Genomic DNA, 25,199 nt, shown 5'->3' on the forward strand with positions numbered 1-25,199 from the left:
AGGTATCCAAAACTCGAGGACGTTTTTGACCACGAACGATATGGAAGTTTTTGGTGATATTAAAAGATAACAGCAGTACAGTTTCACAATCAAAGCTGTTTTGCCACCATTTTTAATTACTTGTTTCACCCTGGTCAGTCACAACATAAAGAAAACACAATAAAAGCCGAATATTAAAAAGCTTCTCCATTCTGCAGCGGCTGTTAGAAAGCTAAAAGGCAGAAATAAAAGGTCCATATACATGGATAGGAGATAACCTAGCCAGATTCTCATTGACACTAAAGCCTTTTGACACTCCTCTGGCATTGGAAAGAGGCATTAAATTCAATATAAATGTAGGTAACGTACACCTGAAGGCCTCTGCTCCATTTGCACTTTACATAGCTCTTTAAAAACCATACTGCAATTGAGAATCAGGCCCACGGTGTTGATAATAGAGAAAGCACATAGCCAGGAAGGCATTAGAAGAAAGACCCATCATGGGAAATTTGGGAAACATTCAGCGTTTGCAGAGGTGCTGATTAAATGCAGCTCTTTTATAATTTCACAAAGAGGTCGATGTACTCAGCAATTCTCAAAGCTAGGGCTATGAGCTAAAACCTCAATCTGTATCTTGCTGTTCATGTCCTGGTTCTTCCTTTTACTTTGGATATGCCTATTGGATTTAACATAGCCCACTATTTCCATTAAGGTTCCTGTGGCCCCATCACCATCCCCACAACCCTATATTCCTCCCACAACCTTGTAACCATAGAATCTCTTCTAACCATATGGACCCCAATAACCATGTCATGTCCCATACCCACAGGGACCTCCCAACTGTATACGCCTCCATAACGTTATAAGGCTCTATCACCACATAGGCCCCCATCACCCCTTCCAATGTCAGCTGCTGCTGAAGATCGCACGATGCTTTCCTGAGAGGAAGAACTGAGAATGGGTCCTGAGAAGGTCATGACAGCGCGTGGTGGTTGGATCAGCACTGTGGGCTCAGGGCATTGCCTTATGTAAGGCTTGTTGAAGCTGTCCACACAAATGCGTATGTCTAAGATTCAGGGCTAAATTCAAAGGATCACGAACGCATCATCTGAATGCTTCCTCAGATAAAAAGAACAGGAGTACTTGTGGCACCTTAGAGACTAACAAATTTATTTCAGCATAAGCTTTCATGGGCTACAGCCCACTTCTTCAGATGCATAGAATGGAACACACAGACAGGAGATATTTATACATACAGAGACTTATTCATTTCACAGAGGAGAATAAGTCAGAGAAGTGGTTGGAAGACTTTGGAATCTTGAGTGTTTTTATAGAGTTTTGTAGACTGCCTGGGGGACTTCAGAGACCCTGCACTCCTGAAGGCTTAATTAGTTACAAAACAAACTTGGTGTAACTCCTTCAATTGATGTAGTTTTTTCCCTCTGATGATTAGCTTGTTCCTAACTCCACATGGTGTGACATGCACCTTGCACCATACAACTCTCTCTCATCTTAAAACTTTATGGGCCAGCTACATTCCTGCTTTCATTCTACTGACTTCAGTGATGCTGCAATGGGCTATTTGGAAGCCTAGAATGGTAACTGTGCAGTGTAATAGAGAAGCCACGGTGAGTATGTGGCCTATTATTGGGTTTTATTTCTGACTCTGTCACATGCTCCTGATGTATCCTTCACCTCAGTGTGCTTTTCATTTCCCTTTCTTTAAGAAACATTCCTTTGTAAAGCTCAAGGGGCAGATACTGAGCCAGGGTACAACAGTGCAATTCCATACACTTCAACTGAGGGAAGGCATTGACACAGCTGAGGTTAGAAGAAATGGCATTGGGGGTGTATTCTCTACTTTACAGAACATTCTAATTACGGCTGAAAAGCTTTCTGCAGAATGCCCTAGGTTCGTCAGACTTGGAATGAATCCTATCTCCTCTCACAGAAAGTGGACCACTGAAGAATTACTCCTTAACTCCGTCTGTTTTGTGCGTCTTCCTTTTCTTTACAAGCTGAATTCTCTTACAGGACCCAATTCTCTTGGCTGCTTATGAACAGAGATGCAGTAGCTGATGTTTCCCATTGACTTCACTGGACATTGCATCTGAGCAGTTGTGGTTGAAAGTGCCGAGTATGCTCAGACAGATGCACTCCACACAAGGTTGTCTCTAAACTAGCCTGGATAAAGTGCCTTGCTTCAGTTTGAAGCTGTGCTGGTACACACTGGCTCAACATCCACCCTTAAATGTAAAATAGATATAAAAGGGAAATGCAAAGGTACCTTGAGTGAAAATCAAAGAGCCCCAATTTCAGAGGCAGAGAATCACGAACGGAGTACTGGAATGATGTCTGAGACCTTTTCATACATTTTTAAAGTGAATCTAATCGTTAATATTGGAACATCTAAACCCAGTAAATATTATTGCTACTATAATAATACATCTCTTTGGCTGTATAAAACTCGATGAGAGGTTATGAAGTGCTCTGAAATGCTTAGATCAGAGGAAGCCTCAGACAATGAATTTTGAAAGATCTTAAGATACCTTATTGCCACAGAGGTGAACCAAGGTCAGACAGGGAGTGATTGGCAGAGTCAAAAAAAACAGACCAATAGTTGGGACTATTCATGCCAAAAATTAACTCCATCTCTTGAACCCCATTGGACACTTACTGTTCATTGCTTCCAACTATGTCACTTACCTGAGAGTAACTCTTAGGGCTAGTCTACACTTACCTGCCGGGTCGACGTGGTGAGTTCGACTTCTCAGAGTTCGAACTATCGCGTCTAATCTGGATGCGATAGTTCGAACTCCCCGCGCGCTCCGGTCGACTCCGGTACTCCACCACTGCAAACGGCGGTGGCGGAGTTGACCTTGGAGCCACGGAATTCGATTCCGCAGCGTCTGGACGGGTGAGTAGTTCGAACTAGGGTACTTCGAATTCAGCTACGCTATTCACGTAGCTGAATTTGCGTACCCTAGTTCGACCCCCCTTCTTAGTGTGGACCTACCCGGAATTTTTCTTATTTTGTTCTGATGATTTTTGGGGGAATTTTTTGATGAAACATCTTCTGATCTAAATGTGAACCATAATCAACAATCGAGGGTTTTGCACTCCACTAAAACTCCCTCTATTTGAAGGTGTTGGCCCAGTGGTGGGTATTTATATTTGAGCAGATTTAAATTATTTGGTACCAAATTGAATTTAATTGAATTCTCTGGTACCGCATTTGAATTCAATATGGAGAGTTTTATTCCGGTACAACACATGAACAAGCTTGAAATGTACACATTTGTAATTTCTTTGGACAATTATTATCCTCATGTATAAAGAAGCCTATGTTAAAGAGATGACTTACCCTGTACCTCATTTCACAAATCTGAAAGAATTCATTACCATTGGGTGACTATGACCCATGAGAGAGATGTGTTTCCAAGGAAAGAAAAAGTAGCACACACAGTGCACTTGGCGACTTTGTCTCAATAAGTGACATGCCTTAAAGTAGTGGTTCCCAAACTTGTTCCACTGCTTGTGCAGTGAAAGCCCCTGGCGGGCAAGTGTGGTTTGTTTACCTGCTGCGTCCGCAGGTTCGGCCGATCGCAGCTCCCAGTGGTCGCGGTTTGCTGCTCAAGGCCAGTTGGAGCTGCTGGAAGCGGCGCGGGCCGAGGGACATGCTGGCTGCCGCTTCCAGCAGCTCCGATTGGCCTGGAGCAGCGAACCGCGGCCACTCAGAGCCGCGATTGGCCAAACCTGCCTTACGGGCAGGTAAACAAACTGGCCCACCCACTAGGGGCTTTCCCTGCACAAGTGGTGGAACAAGTTTGGGAACCACTGACTTAAAGCAAGTTTTTGAAGCTTGAATTATATACTGGAATTTACAATGTTATCATAATCATGGAAAATAAATTAACAGATTTGGGTTTTATATAAAAATGGTAATATGGAGTGCAGTGAGGAACAGCTTCCTAAAAAACATTAGATTCTTGTACTGAACTAATGGTCAGTGTACTAATTTCTTCATATCACAAGGGAGATTCCTGACTGCTGAAGATGACTTTGGTGTAGTGTAATTTGTCTTTAGGGGTGGCCAATTTCCTTTTCCTTCCGAAAATCTCGGTCACTATCCAGCAAAGATTAACACAGACATTTTCCATGAACCATGTGATTGGTCTTTTTCAAATCAAAGGAAATATTTACATTCTTAAAGTGAAAATCTGTGTAAGTGTTAGCAGGAAAAGGCTTTTTGCTACACAAATAATGCAAGGAAGAACTCGGCCCCTGTGCAGAGGGCGTGCATAATGCTATGAACCACTTTAAGGCCTTTATTCTCCTATCACCCCACGCCTTCAAAAGTTGCAACTTGAGAAGTGCCTGGTGCTGCCTGTTCTACAGGGATGAATTTCATCCAGCGCAATTTTTAAACAAGGAGGGAGGAACAAGGAAAACCAGAAGATCAATATTATGATGCAGCATTGTTTTTAATGAGAATGAAATTTGCAATACACAGTTACAGAAAAAAATAATACAGAGCAGAAAGAATCTATTTCAAGAATTTCCAAAGGGCATGACGATCATCCACTTCTTTGGGATGCATTTGAGGCAAGATGTTCTTTTTCCTATGCTGCAGGTTCAGAGTTAGACAAACAAATTAAAGTGATAATAAATACAACTGATGCCTGTCTTAATTTCCCTGTTTCCCTCACACTGCGGGGTTAGGGCAAGCAGCCTGAGTGTCATTCAGAATGAGTCCACGTGTGACTAAGAGAATAAGCACGTGGTTGGGAAAGCATTGGCAGAAAGAGTTTATAAGCATAATATCAGAAATCGCTCTCTGAGAGAAAGGGGCTGAGCAGACACAGCTCCCATTGAATTCAAGTGGAGCCGTGCCTGCCCAGCACTTCTGAAATCTCTGTCTGAATCTAGAGCTTGTTGTTCATTTCCTGGTCTTTTCTTTTACCATTGATATTCCTGCAGGGTTTAACATGGTGTACAGCTTCCACTCAGGTACCTATGGCAAGATACCCCAGAACCGCATGCTCCTCCATAACCGTAACCTCCCCCATAACCACACAATCCTCCATAACCTCCCCCGTAACCACACAGTCCACCATAACGGCCCCCGTAACCACTCAATCCCCCATAACCATAACGGCCCCCGTAACCACACAATCCTCCATAACCATAATGGCCCCCGTAACCACCTAATCCCCCGTAACCATACAATCCTCCGTAAGCACCCCCATAGCCGTTCAATCCCCCATAACCGAATGAGCCCCCATAGCCGGGTCCGACCACAGGTGCTCCAACAGCTCCCACTTCACTGTGCTGAGGGAAAGTGCTGAGAATTGGTCCTGGGATGGTTACGGCAACCGGTGATGGTCTGATGATCACTTCAGAGTCAGGGCACTGCCTAACGCACGGCTCGTTGCAGCTGCCAGAAACTGGACTGGGACGGGCCACCCCGCATTCTGGATAGCACAGGCTGGAGCAAGACATCTTTCTGTGATGGAGGTAAACCTGAAACACCCAACAGGGAATAGAGTAAAGAAAAGGTATCGGTGTCAGTGGAAGAAAGGACTCAAAACCCGGTTACTATTCCAGTGAGATTGCTGCGGGGCACAAGAGAGAGAGGAGGAGTGGACTTAGATTCTCTATTCGTGGCTATGTTTTTGTTCTTATTTCCTCTTTCTTTGCTTCTTATCCACTCACACTAAACTTCCCTCCTAACTGTCTCCTTTGAAACCCTCTCAATGACCTGTCTGAAAAACACCACCTGGAATAAGTGTCATTATTTCTTTGAAGGACCCCTGGTATGCAGTGTCCATTATAGACATTTCTCTAAGAGAACATGACTGGGCTACTGCTATCATTTCTTTTTCTTTGAGGATTCAACCTCTGCATGCAAACCAGTTGAGTCCAGTGTCAGAGTGTGGCTCTTGGGTTTTCTAAACCTCGGGAGTCACCAATACTTGCTGATGAATAAACAGAAACTTTTCTTTTCTCCAAATAAATCACTAAGACAAGATCCTCAGCTCTGGTAAACTGGGTTCAGATCCACTGGCTTCCATGGAGCGACCCTAAATTACACCATCTGAGCAGAAGCATCTTCAGTGGGTATTTCTGCTCATAAGAACGCTGGAATACCTAGACTGGATCACACCATTTGTCAGTTTAATAATTCGCCTGCCTCCAATACTAAGGAATAACAGCTACTTCAGATTAAAGTAGAAGACCCCTAAATTGGCCGTGTAGGGACTAAACTGGGAACGTTTCTTCCTAATCTAGCCAAGAGAGAAATGGCGAAGAAACTTTCTAAAGTTAATTTAAAGATTTAAATTCCTAATTTGATTTCCACTTAATAGGAAATATGTTTCTCAATCGCATATGGTGCTCCTAAAATCCTCACCTTTGGCTTCAAATCATGGATCCACCACAACCTGCTACTGAATAGCTACACAAGATAATTATGGAACAACATTGTCATTCCTGATAAAAATCACAGACAGTGCATGCAAGATTCAGTCTTAAATGGAAATGGATCCTACTGTGACATCTCTTGGGTTAGAAAGAGATTGAGTCAAATTGGACTTACCCAGTTGACCGAGGAGCTGAAGTCCGGAGAAGTGTTTAGAAGAACCCTGAGTCGTGAGCGCTTTTATACAGTTTCTAGGACTGCCTGGAGGATCTGTGATGTGTTTTATAGAGGGAGTCCCAAATTAGTTACCAAACAATCTTGATGGCCTTGTTAAATCCTCCTTTTGATGGAACTGTTTTCTCAGGGTTTGGGAGTATTGGGCTAATCTCAGCCTCAAAGAGAGTGACATGCACGTTGCAATCTGCGTTCTAGTATTATTCCAATGACTTTCTTGGTGGTGCAATGAGAATGCGTGTCAAGGTGATTCAGAATTGCATCAGGAACACAATTGGCTGTCATGAGCAGAAATCCACTCTGGTCCTTTCAATTCATGCGGGTCATTGTTAGGGGCATTGGACAGTTCATTATAAACTTGCTAGGAAGCAAAGAGCCATTTTTCTGCATTCTCAAAAGCTCCATCCCCAACGGGTGAGATCCAATTCCCTTTGAAAACAATCAGAATCATTCCATTGCCTTCAGTGTCTTTCCTGTCGTGACTTTAAGTCTCAGATTCACCTTTTGGCAGAGGGATAGTACGATGCCTATGGACAACTTTAGCCCCAGTTTAAAATTTCAAACTATGTTTTAGCAGGGTCTTAAGTGAAGCGTGGGCCTTTGTGATGGCCCTCTGCCCAGAGGTGAATTTCACCTTAGGGTGATTAAACCTTGATCTAACATTGGACCTCCACTTGTGTCACCAATGCTACCTCAAAGGGTTTCCTAAACCAGATCTGCTCATGGGTCGATGGAAGGGATAGTGAGGAGTTAAAGGAAGCAGTGCTCTTTTCTAGAAAGGGTTTGAGTTAAATCATTGAATTTGTTCTTTGTTAGAAACCATCTCTCTATGACTGAGCTGACAAGAAACTAAGGTCTTGCAAGATAATGTAGCTGACTAAACCCTGGAAGAAGCCCAGGAGAGATGGAAATCATGGATTACGGGTGAAGGAGGAAAGGGCTATTGGCTGTGATTTGACATGGAGTCCGACCAGCCATAGGTTATGTTGCAGAAAACATTCCTGAAAAAACCAGAATGTTGTTTTAAGTGTAAAATCTATTTCTAGGAGTGTATTCTATATCCAGGGAAGAAGGCAGAAATGTCCTCCTGTGACTTGAAGGCCCTGAACCTCTTTCAATTTGAAGCAACTGTGCTGATTTACACCAAGAGAGCATCTCCAGCAGTCAGGAATCTCCCTTGTGATATGAAGAAATTAGTACACTGACCATTACTTCAGTACAAAAATCTAATGTTTTTTTAGGAAGCTGTTCCTCACTGCACTCCATATTACCATTTTTATACAAAACCCCCTGGGTGCACCATCGCTTGATATTGCAGGAACTGCACATACGAAGATTGCATTTGAAATCTTGAGTTCTGAGAATGATGAACCTCGAGCTTGAACTGTGGTGGGGGAATCAGAACTATTGTTTTTTTCTGCAACTGACACCCGTGCCTTAACATGCTTACTATCCTTGTTTTATCCGCATAGAACAGTAGGCACATGGAGCTGAAGGTCACACGGTTCTGATTCCCCCTACCACAGTTCAAGCTTGAGGTTCATCCCTGTTAGACTCTATTACAAGGCAACATTAGTAACATGTCTCGTTAAATAGTGGGTGCATCCTTGGATCTAAGCATCAACAATTAAAAAAATGACTAACGCTTGATCCACTTTAATTGTTTCTTCTTTATACTTGAGGACAACACTCTCCAAAGGAATTACAAGTCAGGCAATTTCTATCTTTTCCTTGAGTGTGTAACTAATGTTGCCTTGTAATAGAGTCTAACAGGGATGAACCTTGAGCTTGAACTGTGGTAGAGGGAATCAGAATCGTGTGACCTTCAGCTCCATGTGCCTACTGTTCTATGCGGATAAAACAAGGGTAGTAAGCATGTTAAGGCTGGAAGTTCTTCTTCATTCTCAGAACTCAAGATTTCAAAGCACCTCGTAAACATTCATTGGTGGTTTTCACACATTAAAAGGGTTGTATTCTTAGAAGATTAATAAATTGTTCCTGGGATTAGACGCCTCTGCAATGAGTAATAGAGTCAATTAAAAAAAATAGAGGCCAAGGTCTCTCATGTCATTCCTTTAATCAGGGCATGATTCAAAGCCACAGAATTTGGGGATATTTCATTTTCTTTCTAATGTGATTTTGCATTTGGTGTATTTATAGAAAAATGAAGGTGCTCTCTTGGTGTAAATCAGCACAGTTGCTTCAAATTGAAAGAGGTTCAGGGCCTTCAAGTCACAGGAGGACATTTCTGCCTTCTTCCCTGGATATAGAATACACTCCTAGAAATAGATTTTACACTTAAAACAACATTCTGGTTTTTTCAGGAATGTTTTCTGCAACATAACCTATGGCTGGTCGGACTCCATGTCAAATCACAGCCAATAGCCCTTTCCTCCTTCACCCGTAATCCATGATTTCCATCTCTCCTGGGCTTCTTCCAGGGTTTAGTCAGCTACATTATCTTGCAAGACCTTAGTTTCTTGTCAGCTCAGTCATAGAGAGATGGTTTCTAACAAAGAACAAATTCAATGATTTAACTCAAACCCTTTCTAGAAAAGAGCACTGCTTCCTTTAACTCCTCACTATCCCTTCCATCGACCCATGAGCAGATCTGGTTTAGGAAACCCTTTGAGGTAGCATTGGTGACACAAGTGGAGGTCCAATGTTAGATCAAGGTTTAATCACCCTAAGGTGAAATTCACCTCTGGGCAGAGGGCCATCACAAAGGCCCACGCTTCACTTAAGACCCTGCTAAAACATAGTTTGAAATTTTAAACTGGGGCTAAAGTTGTCCATAGGCATCGTACTATCCCTCTGCCAAAAGGTGAATCTGAGACTTAAAGTCACGACAGGAAAGACACTGAAGGCAATGGAATGATTCTGATTGTTTTCAAAGGGAATTGGATCTCACCCGTTGGGGATGGAGCTTTTGAGAATGCAGAAAAATGGCTCTTTGCTTCCTAGCAAGTTTATAATGAACTGTCCAATGCCCCTAACAATGACCCGCATGAATTGAAAGGACCAGAGTGGATTTCTGCTCATGACAGCCAATTGTGTTCCTGATGCAATTCTGAATCACCTTGACACGCATTCTCATTGCACCACCAAGAAAGTCATTGGAATAATACTAGGAACGCAGATTGCAACGTGCATGTCACTCTCTTTGAGGCTGAGATTAGCCCAATACTCCCAAACCCTGAGAAAACAGTTCCATCAAAAGGAGGATTTAACAAGGCCATCAAGATTGTTTGGTAACTAATTTGGGACTCCCTCTATAAAACACATCACAGATCCTCCAGGCAGTCCTAGAAACTGTATAAAAGCGCTCACGACTCAGGGTTCTTCTAAACACTTCTCGGACTTCAGCTCCTCGGTCAACTGGGTAAGTCCAATTTGACTCAATCTCTTTCTAACCCAAGAGATGTCACAGTAGGATCCATTTCCATTTAAGACTGAATCTTGCATGCACTGTCTGTGATTTTTATCAGGAATGACAATGTTGTTCCATAATTATCTTGTGTAGCTATTCAGTAGCAGGTTGTGGTGGATCCATGATTTGAAGCCAAAGGTGAGGATTTTAGGAGCACCATATGCGATTGAGAAACATATTTCCTATTAAGTGGAAATCAAATTAGGGAATTTAAATCTTTAAATTAACTTTAGAAAGTTTCTTCGCCATTTCTCTCTTGGCTAGATTAGGAAGAAACGTTCCCAGTTTAGTCCCTACACGGCCAATTTAGGGGTCTTCTACTTTAATCTGAAGTAGCTGTTATTCCTTAGTATTGGAGGCAGGCGAATTATTAAACTGACAAATGGTGTGATCCAGTCTAGGTATTCCAGCGTTCTTATGAGCAGAAATACCCACTGAAGATGCTTCTGCTCAGATGGTGTAATTTAGGGTCGCTCCATGGAAGCCAGTGGATCTGAACCCAGTTTACCAGAGCTGAGGATCTTGTCTTAGTGATTTATTTGGAGAAAAGAAAAGTTTCTGTTTATTCATCAGCAAGTATTGGTGACTCCCGAGGTTTAGAAAACCCAAGAGCCACACTCTGACACTGGACTCAACTGGTTTGCATGCAGAGGTTGAATCCTCAAAGAAAAAGAAATGATAGCAGTAGCCCAGTCATGTTCTCTTAGAGAAATGTCTATAATGGACACTGCATACCAGGGGTCCTTCAAAGAAATAATGACACTTATTCCAGGTGGTGTTTTTCAGACAGATCATTGAGAGGGTTTCAAAGGAGACAGTTAGGAGGGAAGTTTAGTGTGAGTGGATAAGAAGCAAAGAAAGAGGAAATAAGAACAAAAACATAGCCACGAATAGAGAATCTAAGTCCACTCCTCCTCTCTCTCTTGTGCCCCGCAGCAATCTCACTGGAATAGTAACCGGGTTTTGAGTCCTTTCTTCCACTGACACCGGTACCTCTTCTTTACTCTATTCCCTGTTGGGTGTTTCAGGTTTACCTCCATCACAGAAAGATGTCTTGCTCCAGCCTGTGCTATCCAGAATGCGGGGTGGCCCGTCCCAGTGCAGTTTCTGGCAGCTGCAACGAGCCGTGCGTTAGGCAGTGCCCTGACTCTGAAGTGATCATCAGACCATCACCGGTTGCCGTAACCATCCCAGGACCAATTCTCAGCACTTTCCCTCAGCACAGTGAAGTGGGAGCTGTTGGAGCACCTGTGGTCGGACCCGGCTATGGGGGCTCATTCGGTTATGGGGGATTGAACGGCTATGGGGGTGCTTACGGAGGATTGTATGGTTACGGGGGATTAGGTGGTTACGGGGGCCATTATGGTTATGGAGGATTGTGTGGTTACGGGGGCCGTTATGGTTATGGGGGATTGAGTGGTTACGGGGGCCGTTATGGTGGACTGTGTGGTTACGGGGGAGGTTATGGAGGATTGTGTGGTTATGGGGGAGGTTACGGTTATGGAGGAGCATGCGGTTCTGGGGTATCTTGCCATAGGTACCTGAGTGGAAGCTGTACACCATGTTAAACCCTGCAGGAATATCAATGGTAAAAGAAAAGACCAGGAAATGAACAACAAGCTCTAGATTCAGACAGAGATTCCAGAAGTGCTGGGCAGGCACGGCTCCACTTGAATTCAATGGGAGCTGTGTCTGCTCAGCCCCTTTCTCTCAGAGAGCGATTTCTGATATTATGCTTATAAACTCTTTCTGCCAATGCTTTCCCAACCACGTGCTTATTCTCTTAGTCACACGTGGACTCATTCTGAATGACACTCAGGCTGCTTGCACTAACCCCGCAGTGTGAGGGAAACAGGGAAATTAAGACAGGCATCAGTTGTATTTATTATCACTTTAATTTGTTTGTCTAACTCTGAACCTGCAGCATAGGAAAAAGAACATCTTGCCTCAAATGCATCCCAAAGAAGTGGATGATCGTTCGCAGCCCTTTTGGAAATTCTTGAAATAGATTCTTTCTGCTCTGTATTATTTTTTTCTGTAACTGTGTATTGCAAATTTCATTCTCATTAAAAACAATGCTGCATCATAATATTGATCTTCTGGTTTTCCTTGTTCCTCCCTCCTTGTTTAAAAATTGCGCTGGATGAAATTCATCCCTGTAGAACAGGCAGCACCAGGCACTTCTCAAGTTGCAACTTTTGAAGGCGTGGAGTGATAGGAGAATAAAGGCCTTAAAGTGGTTCATAGCATTATGCACGCCCTCTGCACAGGGGCCGAGTTCTTCCTTGCATTATTTGTGTAGCAAAAAGCCTTTTCCTGCTAACACTTACACAGATTTTCACTTTAGGAATGTAAATATTTCCTTTGATTTGAAAAAGACCAATCACATGGTTCATGGAAAATGTCTGTGTTAATCTTTGCTGGATAGTGATCGAGATTTTCGGAAGGAAAAGGAAATTGGCCACCCCTAAAGACAAATTACATTACACCAAAGTCATCTTCAGCAGTCAGGAATCTCCCTTGTGATATGAAGAAATTAGTACACTGACCATTAGTTCAGTACAAGAATCTAATGTTTTTTAGGAAGCTGTTCCTCACTGCACTCCATATTACCATATTTATATAAAACCCAAATCTGTTAATTTATTTTCCATGATTATGATAACATTGTAAATTCCAGTATATAATTCAAGCTTCAAAAACTTGCTTTAAGTCAGTGGTTCCCAAACTTGTTCCACCACTTGTGCAGGGAAAGCCCCTAGTGGGTGGGCCAGTTTGTTTACCTGCCCGTAAGGCAGGTTTGGCCGATCGCGGCTCTGAGTGGCCGCAGTTCGCTGCTCCAGGCCAATCGGAGCTGCTGGAAGCGGCAGCCAGCATGTCCCTCGGCCCGCGCCGCTTCCAGCAGCTCCAACTGGCCTTGAGCAGCAAACCGCGGCCACTGGGAGCTGCGATTGGCCGAACCTGCGGACGCAGCAGGTAAACAAACCACACTTGCCCGCCAGGGGCTTTCACTGCACAAGCGGTGGAACAAGTTTGGGAACCACTACTTTAAGGCATGTCACTTATTGAGACAAAGTCGCCAAGTGCACTGTGTGTGCTACTTTTTCTTTCCTTGGAAACACATCTCTCTCATGGGTCATAGTCACCCAATGGTAATGAATTCTTTCAGATTTGTGAAATGAGGTACAGGGTAAGTCATCTCTTTAACATAGGCTTCTTTATACATGAGGATAATAATTGTCCAAAGAAATTACAAATGTGTACATTTCAAGCTTGTTCATGTGTTGTACCGGAATAAAACTCTCCATATTGAATTCAAATGCGGTACCAGAGAATTCAATTAAATTCAATTTGGTACCAAATAATTTAAATCTGCTCAAATATAAATACCCACCACTGGGCCAACACCTTCAAATAGAGGGAGTTTTAGTGGAGTGCAAAACCCTCGATTGTTGATTATGGTTCACATTTAGATCAGAAGATGTTTCATCAAAAAATTCCCCCAAGAATCATCAGAACAAAATAAGAAAAATTCCAGAATGACCCTCTCTAAGGGTAGGTCCACACTAAGAAGGGGGGTCGAACTAGGGTACGCAAATTCAGCTACATGAATAGCGTAGCTGAATTCGAAGTACCCTAGTTCGAACTACTCACCCGTCCAGACGCCGCGGAATCGAAGTCCGCGGCTCCAAGGTCAACTCTGCCACCGCCGTTTGCAGTGGTGGAGTACCGGAGTCGACTGGAGCGCACGGGGAGTTCTAACTATCGCGTCCAGATTAGACGCGATAGTTCGAACTCCGAGAAGTCGAACTCACCGCGTCGACCCGGCAGGTAAGTGTAGACTAGCCCTAAGAGTTACTCTCAGGTAAGTGACATAGTTGGAAGCAATGAACAGTAAGTGTCCAGTGGGGTTCAAGAGATGGAGTTAATTTTTGGCATGAATAGTCCCAACTATTGGTCTGTTTTTTTTGACTCTGCCAATCACTCCCTGTCTGACCTTGTTTCACCTCTGTGGCAATAAGGTATCTTAAGATCTTTCAAAATTCATTGTCTGAGGCTTCCTCTGATCTAAGCATTTCAGAGCACTTCATAACCTCTCATCGAGTTTTATACAGCCAAAGAGATGTATTATTATAGTAGCAATAATATTTACTGGGTTTAGATGTTCCAATATTAACGATTAGATTCACTTTAAAAATGTATGTCAAGGTCTCAGACATCATTCCAGTACTCCGTTCGTGATTCTCTGCCTCTGAAATTGGGGCTCTTTGATTTTCACTCAAGGTACCTTTGCATTTCCCTTTTATATCTATTTTACATTTAAGGGTGGATGTTGAGCCAGTGTGTACCAGCACAGCTTCAAACTGAAGCAAGGCACTTTATCCAGGCTAGTTTAGAGACAACCTTGTGTGGAGTGCATCTGTCTGAGCATACTCGGCACTTTCAACCACAACTGCTCAGATGCAATGTCCAGTGAAGTCAATGGGAAACATCAGCTACTGCATCTCTGTTCATGAGCAACCAAGAGAATTGGGTCCTGTAAGAGAATTCAGCTTGTAAAGAAAAGGAAGACGCACAAAACAGACAGAGTTAAGGAGTAATTCTTCAGTGGTCCACTTTCTGTGAGAGGAGATAGGATTCATTCCAAGTCTGACCAACCTAGGGCATTCTGCAGAAAGCTTTTCAGCCGTAATTAGAATGTTCTGTAAAGTAGAGAATACACCCCCAATGCCATTTCTTCTAACCTCAGCTGTGTCAATGCCTTCCCTCAGTTGAAGTGTATGGAATTGCACTGTTGTACCCTGGCTCAGCATCTGCCCCTTGAGCTTTACAAAGGAATGTTTCTTAAAGAAAGGGAAATGAAAAGCACACTGAGGTGAAGGATACATCTGGAGCATGTGACAGAGTCAGAAATAAAACCCAATAATAGGCCACATACTCACCGTGGCTTCTCTATTACACTGCACAGTTACCATTCTAGGCTTCCAAATAGCCCATTGCAGCATCACTGAAGTCAGTAGAATGAAAGCAGGAATGTAGCTGGCCCATAAAGTTTTAAGATGAGAGAGAGTTGTATGGTGCAAGGTGCATGTCACGCCATGTGGAGTTAGGAACAAGCTAATCATCAGAGGGAAAAAAACTACATCAATTGAAGGAGTTACACCAAGTTTGTTTTGTAACTAATTAAGCCTTCAGGAGTGCAGGGTCTCTGAAGTCCCCCAGGCAGTCTACAAAACTCTATAAAAACACTCAAGATTCCAAAGTCTTCCAACCACTTCTCTGACTTATTCTCCTCTGTGAAATGAATAAGTCTCTGTATGTATAAATATCTCCTGTCTGTGTGTTCCATTCTATGCATCTGAAGAAGTGGGCTGTAGCCCATGAAAGCTTATGCTGAAATAAATTTGTTAGTCTCTAAGGTGCCACAAGTACTCCTGTTCTTTTTATCTGAGGAAGCATTCAGATGATGCTCGTGATCCTTTGAATTTAGCCCTGAATCTTAGACATACGCATTTGTGTGGACAGCTTCAACAAGCCTTACATAAGGCAATGCCCTGAGCCCACAGTGCTGATCCAACCACCACGCGCTGTCATGACCTTCTCAGGACCCATTCTCAGTTCTTCCTCTCAGGAAAGCATCGTGCGATCTTCAGCAGCAGCTGACATTGGAAGGGGTGATGGGGGCCTATGTGGTGATAGAGCCTTATAACGTTATGGAGGCGTATACAGTTGGGAGGTCCCTGTGGGTATGGGACATGACATGGTTATTGGGGTCCATATGGTTAGAAGAGATTCTATGGTTACAAGGTTGTGGGAGGAATATAGGGTTGTGGGGATGGTGATGGGGCCACAGGAACCTTAATGGAAATAGTGGGCTATGTTAAACCCAATAGGCATATCCAAAGTAAAAGGAAGAACCAGGACATGAACAGCAAGATACAGATTGAGGTTTTAGCTCATAGCCCTAGCTTTGAGAATTGCTGAGTACATCGACCTCTTTGTGAAATTATAAAAGAGCTGCATTTAATCAGCACCTCTGCAAACGCTGAATGTTTCCCAAATTTCCCATGATGGGTCTTTCTTCTAATGCCTTCCTGGCTATGTGCTTTCTCTATTATCAACACCGTGGGCCTGATTCTCAATTGCAGTATGGTTTTTAAAGAGCTATGTAAAGTGCAAATGGAGCAGAGGCCTTCAGGTGTACGTTACCTACATTTATATTGAATTTAATGCCTCTTTCCAATGCCAGAGGAGTGTCAAAAGGCTTTAGTGTCAATGAGAATCTGGCTAGGTTATCTCCTATCCATGAATATGGACCTTTTATTTCTGCCTTTTAGCTTTCTAACAGCCACTGCAGAATGGAGAAGCTTTTTGATATTTGGCTTTTATTGTGTTTTCTTTATGTTGTGACTGACCAGGGTGAAACAAGTAATTAAAAATGGTGGCAAAACAGCTTTGATTGTGAAACTGTACTGCTGTTATCTTTTAATATCACCAAAAACTTCCATATCGTTCGTGGTCAAAAACGTCCTCGAGTTTTGGATACCTCTGCAAAGTTTGTGCTCTGTTATCAAAAAATGTTGAGCACAAACAGATACTGTTAGCTTCAATGGGAGTTTTGAGTACTCAGCACTTCAGAAAAAGTAGCCTGGATCTTTTCCTGTCAGGCATTTAAAATTAATGGCTCATTTTGGGAGAGGTTTGCTTAGCTGCATCCAGAAGTGAGATCATTGGAATAGTTGCTGATTTCGACCAGGTCTAATTCTGTGAAATCATGAATCTTGCATGAAATGCTATGTCTGGAATTCAAAGGATCAGAGCTGCTAGGCCTTCCTGTTTAAAAAAAGAAAAGAAAAGAAAGAAAAGGAAAAAGAAGTAAATCAATATTTTTGAGAGGATGATTGGCACTATTAGGGCATTTGTTAGCAATGAATCTGTGATCTGGAGGTGAAAGGCTCATTGTTTAACGGCAAAAGATTTATTCCTGGGCAATTCAGCTCTTTAATGCTGCAGCTGGTGTATCTCTAAGGAGAGGGATGAGTTGAGAAATGTCTCTTGGTGATGCAGAGAGAATGGTGCTTGCAGTACTCTAGAGCAAATAACAACTGAGATGGATTTACTGCATTTCTTCAAGTTTGGCAAGGATTGTGCTTCAGGGTATCATCTAATATTGGGGGGAGATCGGATTGATGGGGGATAGTGAAAAAGTTCTGCTGGGATTCTTGCACCTCCCTGTGAAGCCTCTGGCACTCACCACTGTGGGGGAGAGGCCTGATTTGCTGCAGCAATGCCTATGTTTTTCCTTTCCAAAGACGGCTCATTAGGTATGGTCTGACATTGAAGAGTAGAGCTGCATTGCCCTTAAATAAAACCCGGTGCCAGATGGCAAAGTCTCCCCTCACTGTTTGAGTATTACATCATGTCATTGAAGAGCCAGGATGGTCCTTTGTGTTCTCAGATCAAAAATTTAATTAGTAGAAAATATTCATCTTCTGGGAACTGAGAGCCACGGACATGTTGAAGAAAAACATAGTAGAAAATGCAATCTTGGTATGTGCAGTCAGGGCTGGCTCTAGGTTTTTTGCCGCCCAAAGCAAAATAAATTTTGGCTGCCCCCCATCCCAGCCCTGGGTTCCCCCCCCCTGCACTCCCCTCCTGCCCCCGCCCTGGGCTCCCTCCTTTCCCCCCCACCAGTGCCCTCCCCCCACCCACACTCCCCTGCCGCCCCAGCCCTGGGCTCTCCCCCGCAACCTGCACCCCCCTGCTGTCCCAGCCCTGGGTCACTGGTAACTCGCTCCCAGGGCAGGTCATTCAGCAGGAATTTTGGATGTGCCCAGAACACAGACAGGATTGGTTCCCATATGGTTACAGAACTGCAGTAAAGTGGAACAATTTTCAGCTTGTGTGATTGGAGGATATCTGGATGCATATTATAAGACTGTCCTCCAGAAATGAAGAAAAGTTGAGGTGCCTTTATTATTCTTTTGTTCCACTCTTTGTTTCTATGGGGAATTTGCCAATGCAATATCACTGTCTTCCTTTTAAACAAATACAACTTTTTTTTTAAAAAAGGGCAATAGCTGTTGAAAATGCAATTCCAGTCCTAAAAACCACTGGGAAGCATTTCTTGCTGCTTCATTTCTTATCCTACTTTTTCTACAGCAAGTTACAGTGGATCAGTGTATTTGATTTGGGAGAAATGAAGTAACAGCTGCCCAAACTGAGCTTGAGCCCTCCTGAATTGTGAGGTGTTCAAAACCGGAAGGCAGGTGCTAGATTCCCTTTGTGAATATTAGCTAAATCTGGAAAGGAAAAGTCAATTTCTGCTTCCATGGCTCAGAAGTGGAAATCCTCCTACGTGCCTGGTACTGTATCTAAAGCTGCCACAGCCCCCTAGCAGAGCCTCCCCTCCCTTACTCTTCATTTTAAATTCTAGTGGGATCCCCCATTCTCAGTGCCACCCCTTTCAACTCGCAGCATGGCTCAGCTACCTCACTCCCTACCCCTCCCTTTCCTGTTGATAGCTGCCAAGGGATTGCTGGGAAATGTAGTTCTTTCCCCACCCCAGGGCTGGCTCTATAGGCAGGGAGCTAGGCAAGGAACTACAGCTCCCAGGGTCCCGTGGGTTCTCAGCTCCCATGCTGGATCCCCAGCTGCTCTGTGGTTCCACTTCTGCAGGATTGTGAGAAGGGAGGAAGCGAGTTTAAAAAAAAAAAAGGATGGCCAAAATGCCGCCCTCTGGAAAGGTGCTGCCCAAAGCACCTGCTTGTTTTGCTGGAGCCTAGTGCACCCCGGAGAGGTGGTGGTGGTGGGGGGGGGGGGTTCTATAAAAATGGTAATATGGAGTGCAGTGAGGAACAGCTTCCTAAAAAACCATAGATTCTTGTACTGAAATAATGGTCAGTGTACTAATTTCTTCATATCTCAAAGGAGATTCCTGACTGCTGCAGATGACTTTGGCGTAGTGTAATTTGTCTTTAGGGGTGGCCAATTTCCTTTTTTTTCCAAAAATTTGGGTGGCTATTCAGCAAAGATTAACACAGACACTTTCCATGAACCATGTGACTGGTCTTTTTTCAAATCAAAGGAAATATTTACATTTTTAAAGTGAAAATCTGTGTAAGTGTTAGCAGGAAAAAGCTTTTTGCTACACAGATAATGCAAGGAAGAACTCGACCCCTGTGCAGAGGGCCTGCATAATGCTATGAACCACTTTAAGGCCTATCACTCTACACCTTCAAAAGTTGCAACTTGAGAAGTGCCTGGTGCTGCCTGCTCTACAGGGATGAATTTCCCAGCATGATTTTTAAACAAGGAGGGAGGAAAAAGGAAAACCAGAAGACTGATATTATAATGCAGCATAGTTTTTAATGAGAATGAAATTTGCAATGCACAGTTACAGAAAGAAATAATACAGAGCAGAAAGAATGTATTTCAAGTATTTCCAAAGGGGCTGCGACTGTTCACCCGCTTCTGTGGGATGCATTTGAGGCAAGATGTTCTTTTTCCTTTGCTGCAGGTTCAGAGTTGGACAAACAAATTAAAGTGATAATAAGTACACCTGATGCCTTTCTTAAGGCCCCTATTTCTTTGGTACTGTGGGGCTAGTGCAAACAGCCTGAGTGTCATTCAGAATGAGTCCACGTGTGACTAAGAGAATAAGCATATGGTTGGGAAAGCATTGGCAGAAAGAGTTTAAAAGCATAATATCAGAAATCGCTCTCTGAGAGAAAGGGCTGAGCAGACACAGCTCGCATTGAATTCAAGTGGAGCCGTGCCTGCCCAGCACTTCTGAAATCTCTGTCTGAATCTAGAGCTTGTTGTTCATTTCCTGGTCTTTTCTTTTACCATTGATATTCCTGCAGGGTTTAACATGGTGTACAGCTTCCACTCAGGTACCTATGGCAAGATACCCCAGAACCGCTTGCTCCCCCATAACCGTAACCTCCCCCGTAACCACACAATCCTCCATAACCTCCCCCGTAACCACACAGTCCCCCGTAACCTCCTCCATAACCACACAGTCCACCATAACGGCCCCCGTAACCACTCAATCCCCCATAACCATAACGGCCCCCGTAACCACACAATCCCCCGTAACCATAACGGCCCCCATAAGCACCTAATCCCCCGTAACCATACAATCCTCCATAAGCGCCCCCATAGCCGTTCAATCCCCCATAACCGAATGAGCCCCCATAGCCGGGTCCGACCACAGGTGCTCCAACGGCTGCCACTTCACTCTGCTGAGGAAAATTGCTAAGAATTGGTCCTGGGATGGTTACAACAACTGGTGATGGTTGGATGATCACTTCAGAGTCAGGGCACTGCCTAACACACGGCTCGTTGCAGCTGCCAGAAACTGGACTGGGACGGGCCACCCCGCATTCTGGATAGGACAGGCTGGAGCAAGACATCTTTCTGTGATGGAGGTAAACCTGAAACACCCAACAGGGAATAGAGTAAAGAAAAGGTACCAGTGTCAGTGGAAGAAAGGACTCAAAACCCGGTTACTATTTCAGTGAGATTGCTGTGGGGCACAAGAGAGAGAGGAGGAGTGGACTTAGATCCTATATTTGTGGCTATGTTTTTGTTCCTATTTCCTCTTTCTTTGCCTCTTATCCACTCACACTAAACTTCCCTCCCAATTGTCCCCTCTGAAACCCTCTCAATGACCTGTCTGAAAAACACCACCTGGAATAAGTGTCATTATTTCTTTGAAGGACCCCTGGTATGCTGTGTCCATTATAGACATTTCTCAAAGAGAACATGGCTGGGATAATGCTGATCTTTTTCTTTCCTTTGAGGGTTCAACCTCTGCATGCAAACCAGTTGAATCCAGTGTCAGAGTGTGGCTCTTGGGTTTTCTAGACCTTGGGTGTCATCAATACTTGCTAATGAAGGAACAGAAACTTTCCTTTCTCCAAATAAATCACTAAGAACAAGATCCTCAGACCTTGTACTCTGGAAAAATGGCTTCCACGCAGCGACAATAAATTATGCCATTTGAGGAAAAGCATTTTCAATGGATATTTCTGTTCATAACAATGTAGGAATTGCTAGACTGGATCACACCAGTTGTCACCTTAATAATTCTCCTGACTCCAATAGTGAGGAGTAACAGCTACGTCAGAATGAAGAAAACCCCTGAATTGCCCATTTATGGATGAAGGTGGAGAAGTTTCTTCCTCATCTATCCAAGAGAAAAATGGATAAGGGACTTTCTAATGTTACTTTAAAGATTTAAATGCCCTAATTCTATATCCAGTTAATAGGAAATATGTTTCCTGGTTGTGTATGGTGCTCCTAAACTCCCCAACTTTGGCTTCAGATAACTACACAAGATAATTATGGAACACCCTATTCCCTGTTAAAAATCACAGGGAGAACATGCAAGATTGAGTCTTAAATGAAAATGGTCCCTACTGTGACAGCTCTTGGACTAGAAAGAATGAGTCAAATTGGACTTACCCAGTTCGCTGAAGAGATGAAGTCCAAAGAAGCGTTTAGAAGAGACCTGAGTCGTGAGCGCTTTTATACAGTTTCTAGGACTGTCTGGAGGATTTGTGATGCGTTTCTTACAGGAGGTCCCAATTAGTTACCACACAAACTTAATTGCCTCGGTAAATCCTCCTTTTGAACATGCTTTTTCTCAGGGTTTGGGATAATTGGGCTAATCCTAATAATGCACGTTGCAGTCTGCATTCCTTGTGTCATTCCAGTGACTTTCTTGGTGGTGCAATGAGAATGCATGTCAAGGTGATTCAGAGCTGCATCAGTAGCACAACTGGCTGTCCTGAACAGATATCCCCTTTGATTCTTTCAGTTCATACAGGTCATTGTTAGGGGCAATGGACATTTCATTATAAACTTGCTAGGAAGCAGAGATCTATTTTTCTGTATTCTCACGACCTCCATCCCCATCTCAGATCCAATTCCCTTTGTAATCAATCGGAAATATTCGATTGCCTTCAGTATCAAATTCACCCTTTGGCAGGGGGATAGAACAATGCCTGTGGACAACTTTAGTTCTTCTTTAAACTTTCAAACTACGTCTTAGCAAGGACTTAAATATAGTACGAGCCTTTGTAATGACCCTCTGCCTGGGAGTGAATTTCACACTACAGTTATTAAAATTTGATCTAGCATTGGACCTCCACTTGTGTCACCAATGCTGTCTCAAAGGGATGCCTAGAGTTGATTTAGTACAAGAATCTTATGTTTTTTTAAGAAGCTGTTCCTCACTGCACTCCATATTACCATTTTTATACAAACCCCCCTGGGTGCACCATCGCTTGATATTGCAGGAACTGCACATACCAATATTGCATTTTCTATGATGCTTTTCTTCAACATGTTCATGGCTTTCAGTTGCCAGACGATGAATATTTTCGACTGATCAAATTTTTGATTTGACAACATGAAAGGAAAAATGTATCCAGACCATTCAGGCTCTTCAATGACATGATGCAATACTCACACAGTGAGGGGAGATTTAGCCATCTGGCACTGGGGTTTATTTAAGGGCAATACAGCTCTATTCTTCAATTTCAGAACATATCTATTGACCCCTCCTTGGAATGAAAGAACATAGGCATTGCTGTAGCAGATCAGGCCTCTCTCCCACAGTGGTGAGTGCCAGAGGCTTCACAGGGAGGTGCAAGAAACCCCACAGAACACAGGTATGGGCTTACCTGCCCCATAGAGGAACTTTTTCATTATCCCCCATCAATCCAATCTACCTCCATTATTGGATGATTCCCTGAAGCACAAGAGTTTATATCCTTGCCAAGCTTGTAGAAATGCAAGAAATCCATCTCAGTCAGAATTTGCTCCAGAGTACTGCAAGCACCATTCTCTCTGCATCACCAAGGCCCACTGTGTTGATAATAGAGGAAGCACATAGCCATGAAGGCATTAGAAGACCCATTGTGTGAAATATGGGAAACATTTGGCATGTTTGTAGAGGTGCTGTGTAACTGGGAGAAACAAGCCAGGCCCCTGTTAGCCCTGTTGTAGAGGAAGAAGGGTATTAGTTGGGCTGGCTGAGTGGCCACGCCCTAATTACCAGAGTGGATCCACCTGCAGGCCTGGGTAACCAGCCTGCCCTATAAAGCTGGCTAAGAAACAGGAAACAGGGGAGACAGGAAAGGGAGGACTGTGGGCTCTAGGTCCCTGCTGGCTGGGAAGTTAGTAGTCTCCCAGAGTGTTGGTCTCTGAAGGTATCTGTAAATAATAGGTGGTGGGAACGGACACAAACAATAAAAGGACGCAGCTGCTGCACTTCAGTTGGTCTCTGACTGCGTTTGTGGAGGGGCTGGGAGAAGGCACTGCTACATGCTTTTATAATTTCACAAAGAGTTCCATGTACTCATCCAAACTTTCAAAGGCATGGAGTGATAGGAGACTAAAGCCCATAAAATGGTTCATAGCATTATTCTGGCTCTCTGCATTGGGATGGATTTCTTCCTTGCATTATGTGTTTAGCAAAAAGTCTTTTCCTGTTAAGACTTACACAGATTTTCACTTTAAGAATGTAAATATTTCCTTTGATTTCAAAAAGACCAATCACATGATTCATGGAAAGTATCTGTGTGAGTCTTTGCTGGATACCGACCAAGACTTTTGGAAGGAAAAGGAAATTGGCCACCCCCAAAGACAAATTACACTACAACAAAGTCATCTGCAGCAGTCAGGAATCTCCCTTGTATTATGAACAGATCAATACACTGACCATTACTTCAAGAGAAGAATCCAATGGTTTTTTAGCAAGCTGTTCCTCACTTCACTCCATGTTACCATTTTTATATAAAAACCCCTGGGTCTACCATAGTTGGGTATTGCAGGAACTGCACATACCAAGACTGCATTTTCTACGATGCTTTTTTTCAATGTGTTCATGGCTTTCAGTTCCCAGAAGTTGAATATTTTACATTAATTAATTTTTTGATTTGACAACACAAAAGAAAAAATGTATCCAGACCATCCTGGCTTTTTAATGACATGATGTAATACTCACACAGTAAGGGGAGATTTTGTCATCTGGCACTGGGTTTTATTTAAGGGCAATACAGCTCTATTCTTCAATGTCAGATGATATCTATTGACCCCTCCTTGGAATGGAAGAACATAGGCATTGCTGTAGCAGATCAGGCCTCTCTCCCACAGTGGTGAGTGCTAGAGGCTTCACAGGGAGGTTCTAGAGAACCAGCAGAACACAGTTATGGGGTCACCGCCCCATAGAGGAACTTTTTCACTTTCCTTTGTCAATCTGATCTACCCCCATTATTAGACTATACCCTGAAGCACAAGAGTTCATATCCTTGCCAAGCTTGAAGAAATGCAGTAACTCCATCTCAGTCGGCATTTGCTCCAGAGTACTGCAAGCACCATTCTCTCTGCATCACCAAGGCCCACTGTGTTGATAATAGAGGAAGCACATAGCCATGAAGGCATTAGAATTAAAACCCATTGTGTGAAATATGGGAAACATTCGGCATGTTTGCAGAGGTGCTGATTAAATAGAGCTCTTTCATTTCACAAAGAGTTCAAAGTATTCAGCACTTCTCAAAGCTAGGGCTATGTGCTAAAACCTCAATCTGTATCTTGCTGTTCATTTCCTGGTTCTTCCTTTTTCTTTGGATATGCCTATTGGGTTTAACATAGCCCACTGTTTCCGTTAAGGTATCTATGGCCCCATCACCATCCCCACAACCCTATATTCCTCCCACAACCATATGGTACCTTGTAACCATAGAATCTCTTCTATCGATACGGACCCTGATAACCACGTCATGTCCCATAACCACAGGACCCCCCCCCAACCATAGAAGCATCCATAACGTTATAAGGCTCTATCACCACATAGGCCCCCATCACCCACTCCAGTGTCAGCTGTTGCTGAAGATCCCAGTATGCTTTCATAGACTCATAGAATCATAGAATATTAGGGTTGCAATCCCTTGCTCAAAGCAGGACCAACACCAGCTAAATCATCCCAGCCAGGGCTTTGTCAAGCTGGTCCTTAAAAACCTCTAAGGATGGAGATTCCACCCCCTCTCTAGTTAATCCATTCCAGTGCTTCACCGCTCTCCTAGTGAAATAGTGTTTCCTAACATCCAACCTGGACCTCCT

General features: G+C 43.4%; 3 protein-coding genes across 3 annotated transcripts; 1 reads left to right on the forward strand and 2 right to left on the reverse strand.

Moving 5' to 3' along the window:
• Positions 1-4,962: 4,962 nt before the first annotated feature.
• LOC120390727 (claw keratin-like) lies at positions 4,963-5,481 on the reverse strand. Its single transcript, XM_039513564.1, has one exon. The coding sequence runs from the start codon at positions 5,479-5,481 to the stop codon at positions 4,963-4,965; it is 519 nt and encodes a 172-aa protein (XP_039369498.1).
• Positions 5,482-11,113: 5,632 nt separating this feature from the next.
• LOC120390733 (claw keratin-like) lies at positions 11,114-11,632 on the forward strand. Its single transcript, XM_039513569.1, has one exon. The coding sequence runs from the start codon at positions 11,114-11,116 to the stop codon at positions 11,630-11,632; it is 519 nt and encodes a 172-aa protein (XP_039369503.1).
• Positions 11,633-19,933: 8,301 nt separating this feature from the next.
• On the reverse strand, positions 19,934-20,482 carry LOC120390731 (claw keratin-like). The gene has a single exon (XM_039513567.1). It carries the CDS (start codon positions 20,480-20,482, stop codon positions 19,934-19,936), a length of 549 nt encoding a protein of 182 aa, XP_039369501.1.
• Positions 20,483-25,199: the final 4,717 nt, after the last annotated feature.

This window comes from Mauremys reevesii, linkage group 24 (assembly GCF_016161935.1).
Source record: "Mauremys reevesii isolate NIE-2019 linkage group 24, ASM1616193v1, whole genome shotgun sequence".
Classification (NCBI taxonomy): domain Eukaryota; kingdom Metazoa; phylum Chordata; order Testudines; family Geoemydidae; genus Mauremys; species Mauremys reevesii.

What these genes read in the sequence shown, in the direction of transcription:
- LOC120390727 (XM_039513564.1), bottom strand. Translation starts at nt 5,481, where the DNA reads ATGTCTTGCTCCAGCCTGTGCTATCCAGAATGCGGGGTGGCCCGTCCC.
- LOC120390733 (XM_039513569.1), top strand. Translation starts at nt 11,114, where the DNA reads ATGTCTTGCTCCAGCCTGTGCTATCCAGAATGCGGGGTGGCCCGTCCC.
- LOC120390731 (XM_039513567.1), bottom strand. Translation starts at nt 20,482, where the DNA reads ATGTCTTGCTCCAGCCTGTCCTATCCAGAATGCGGGGTGGCCCGTCCC.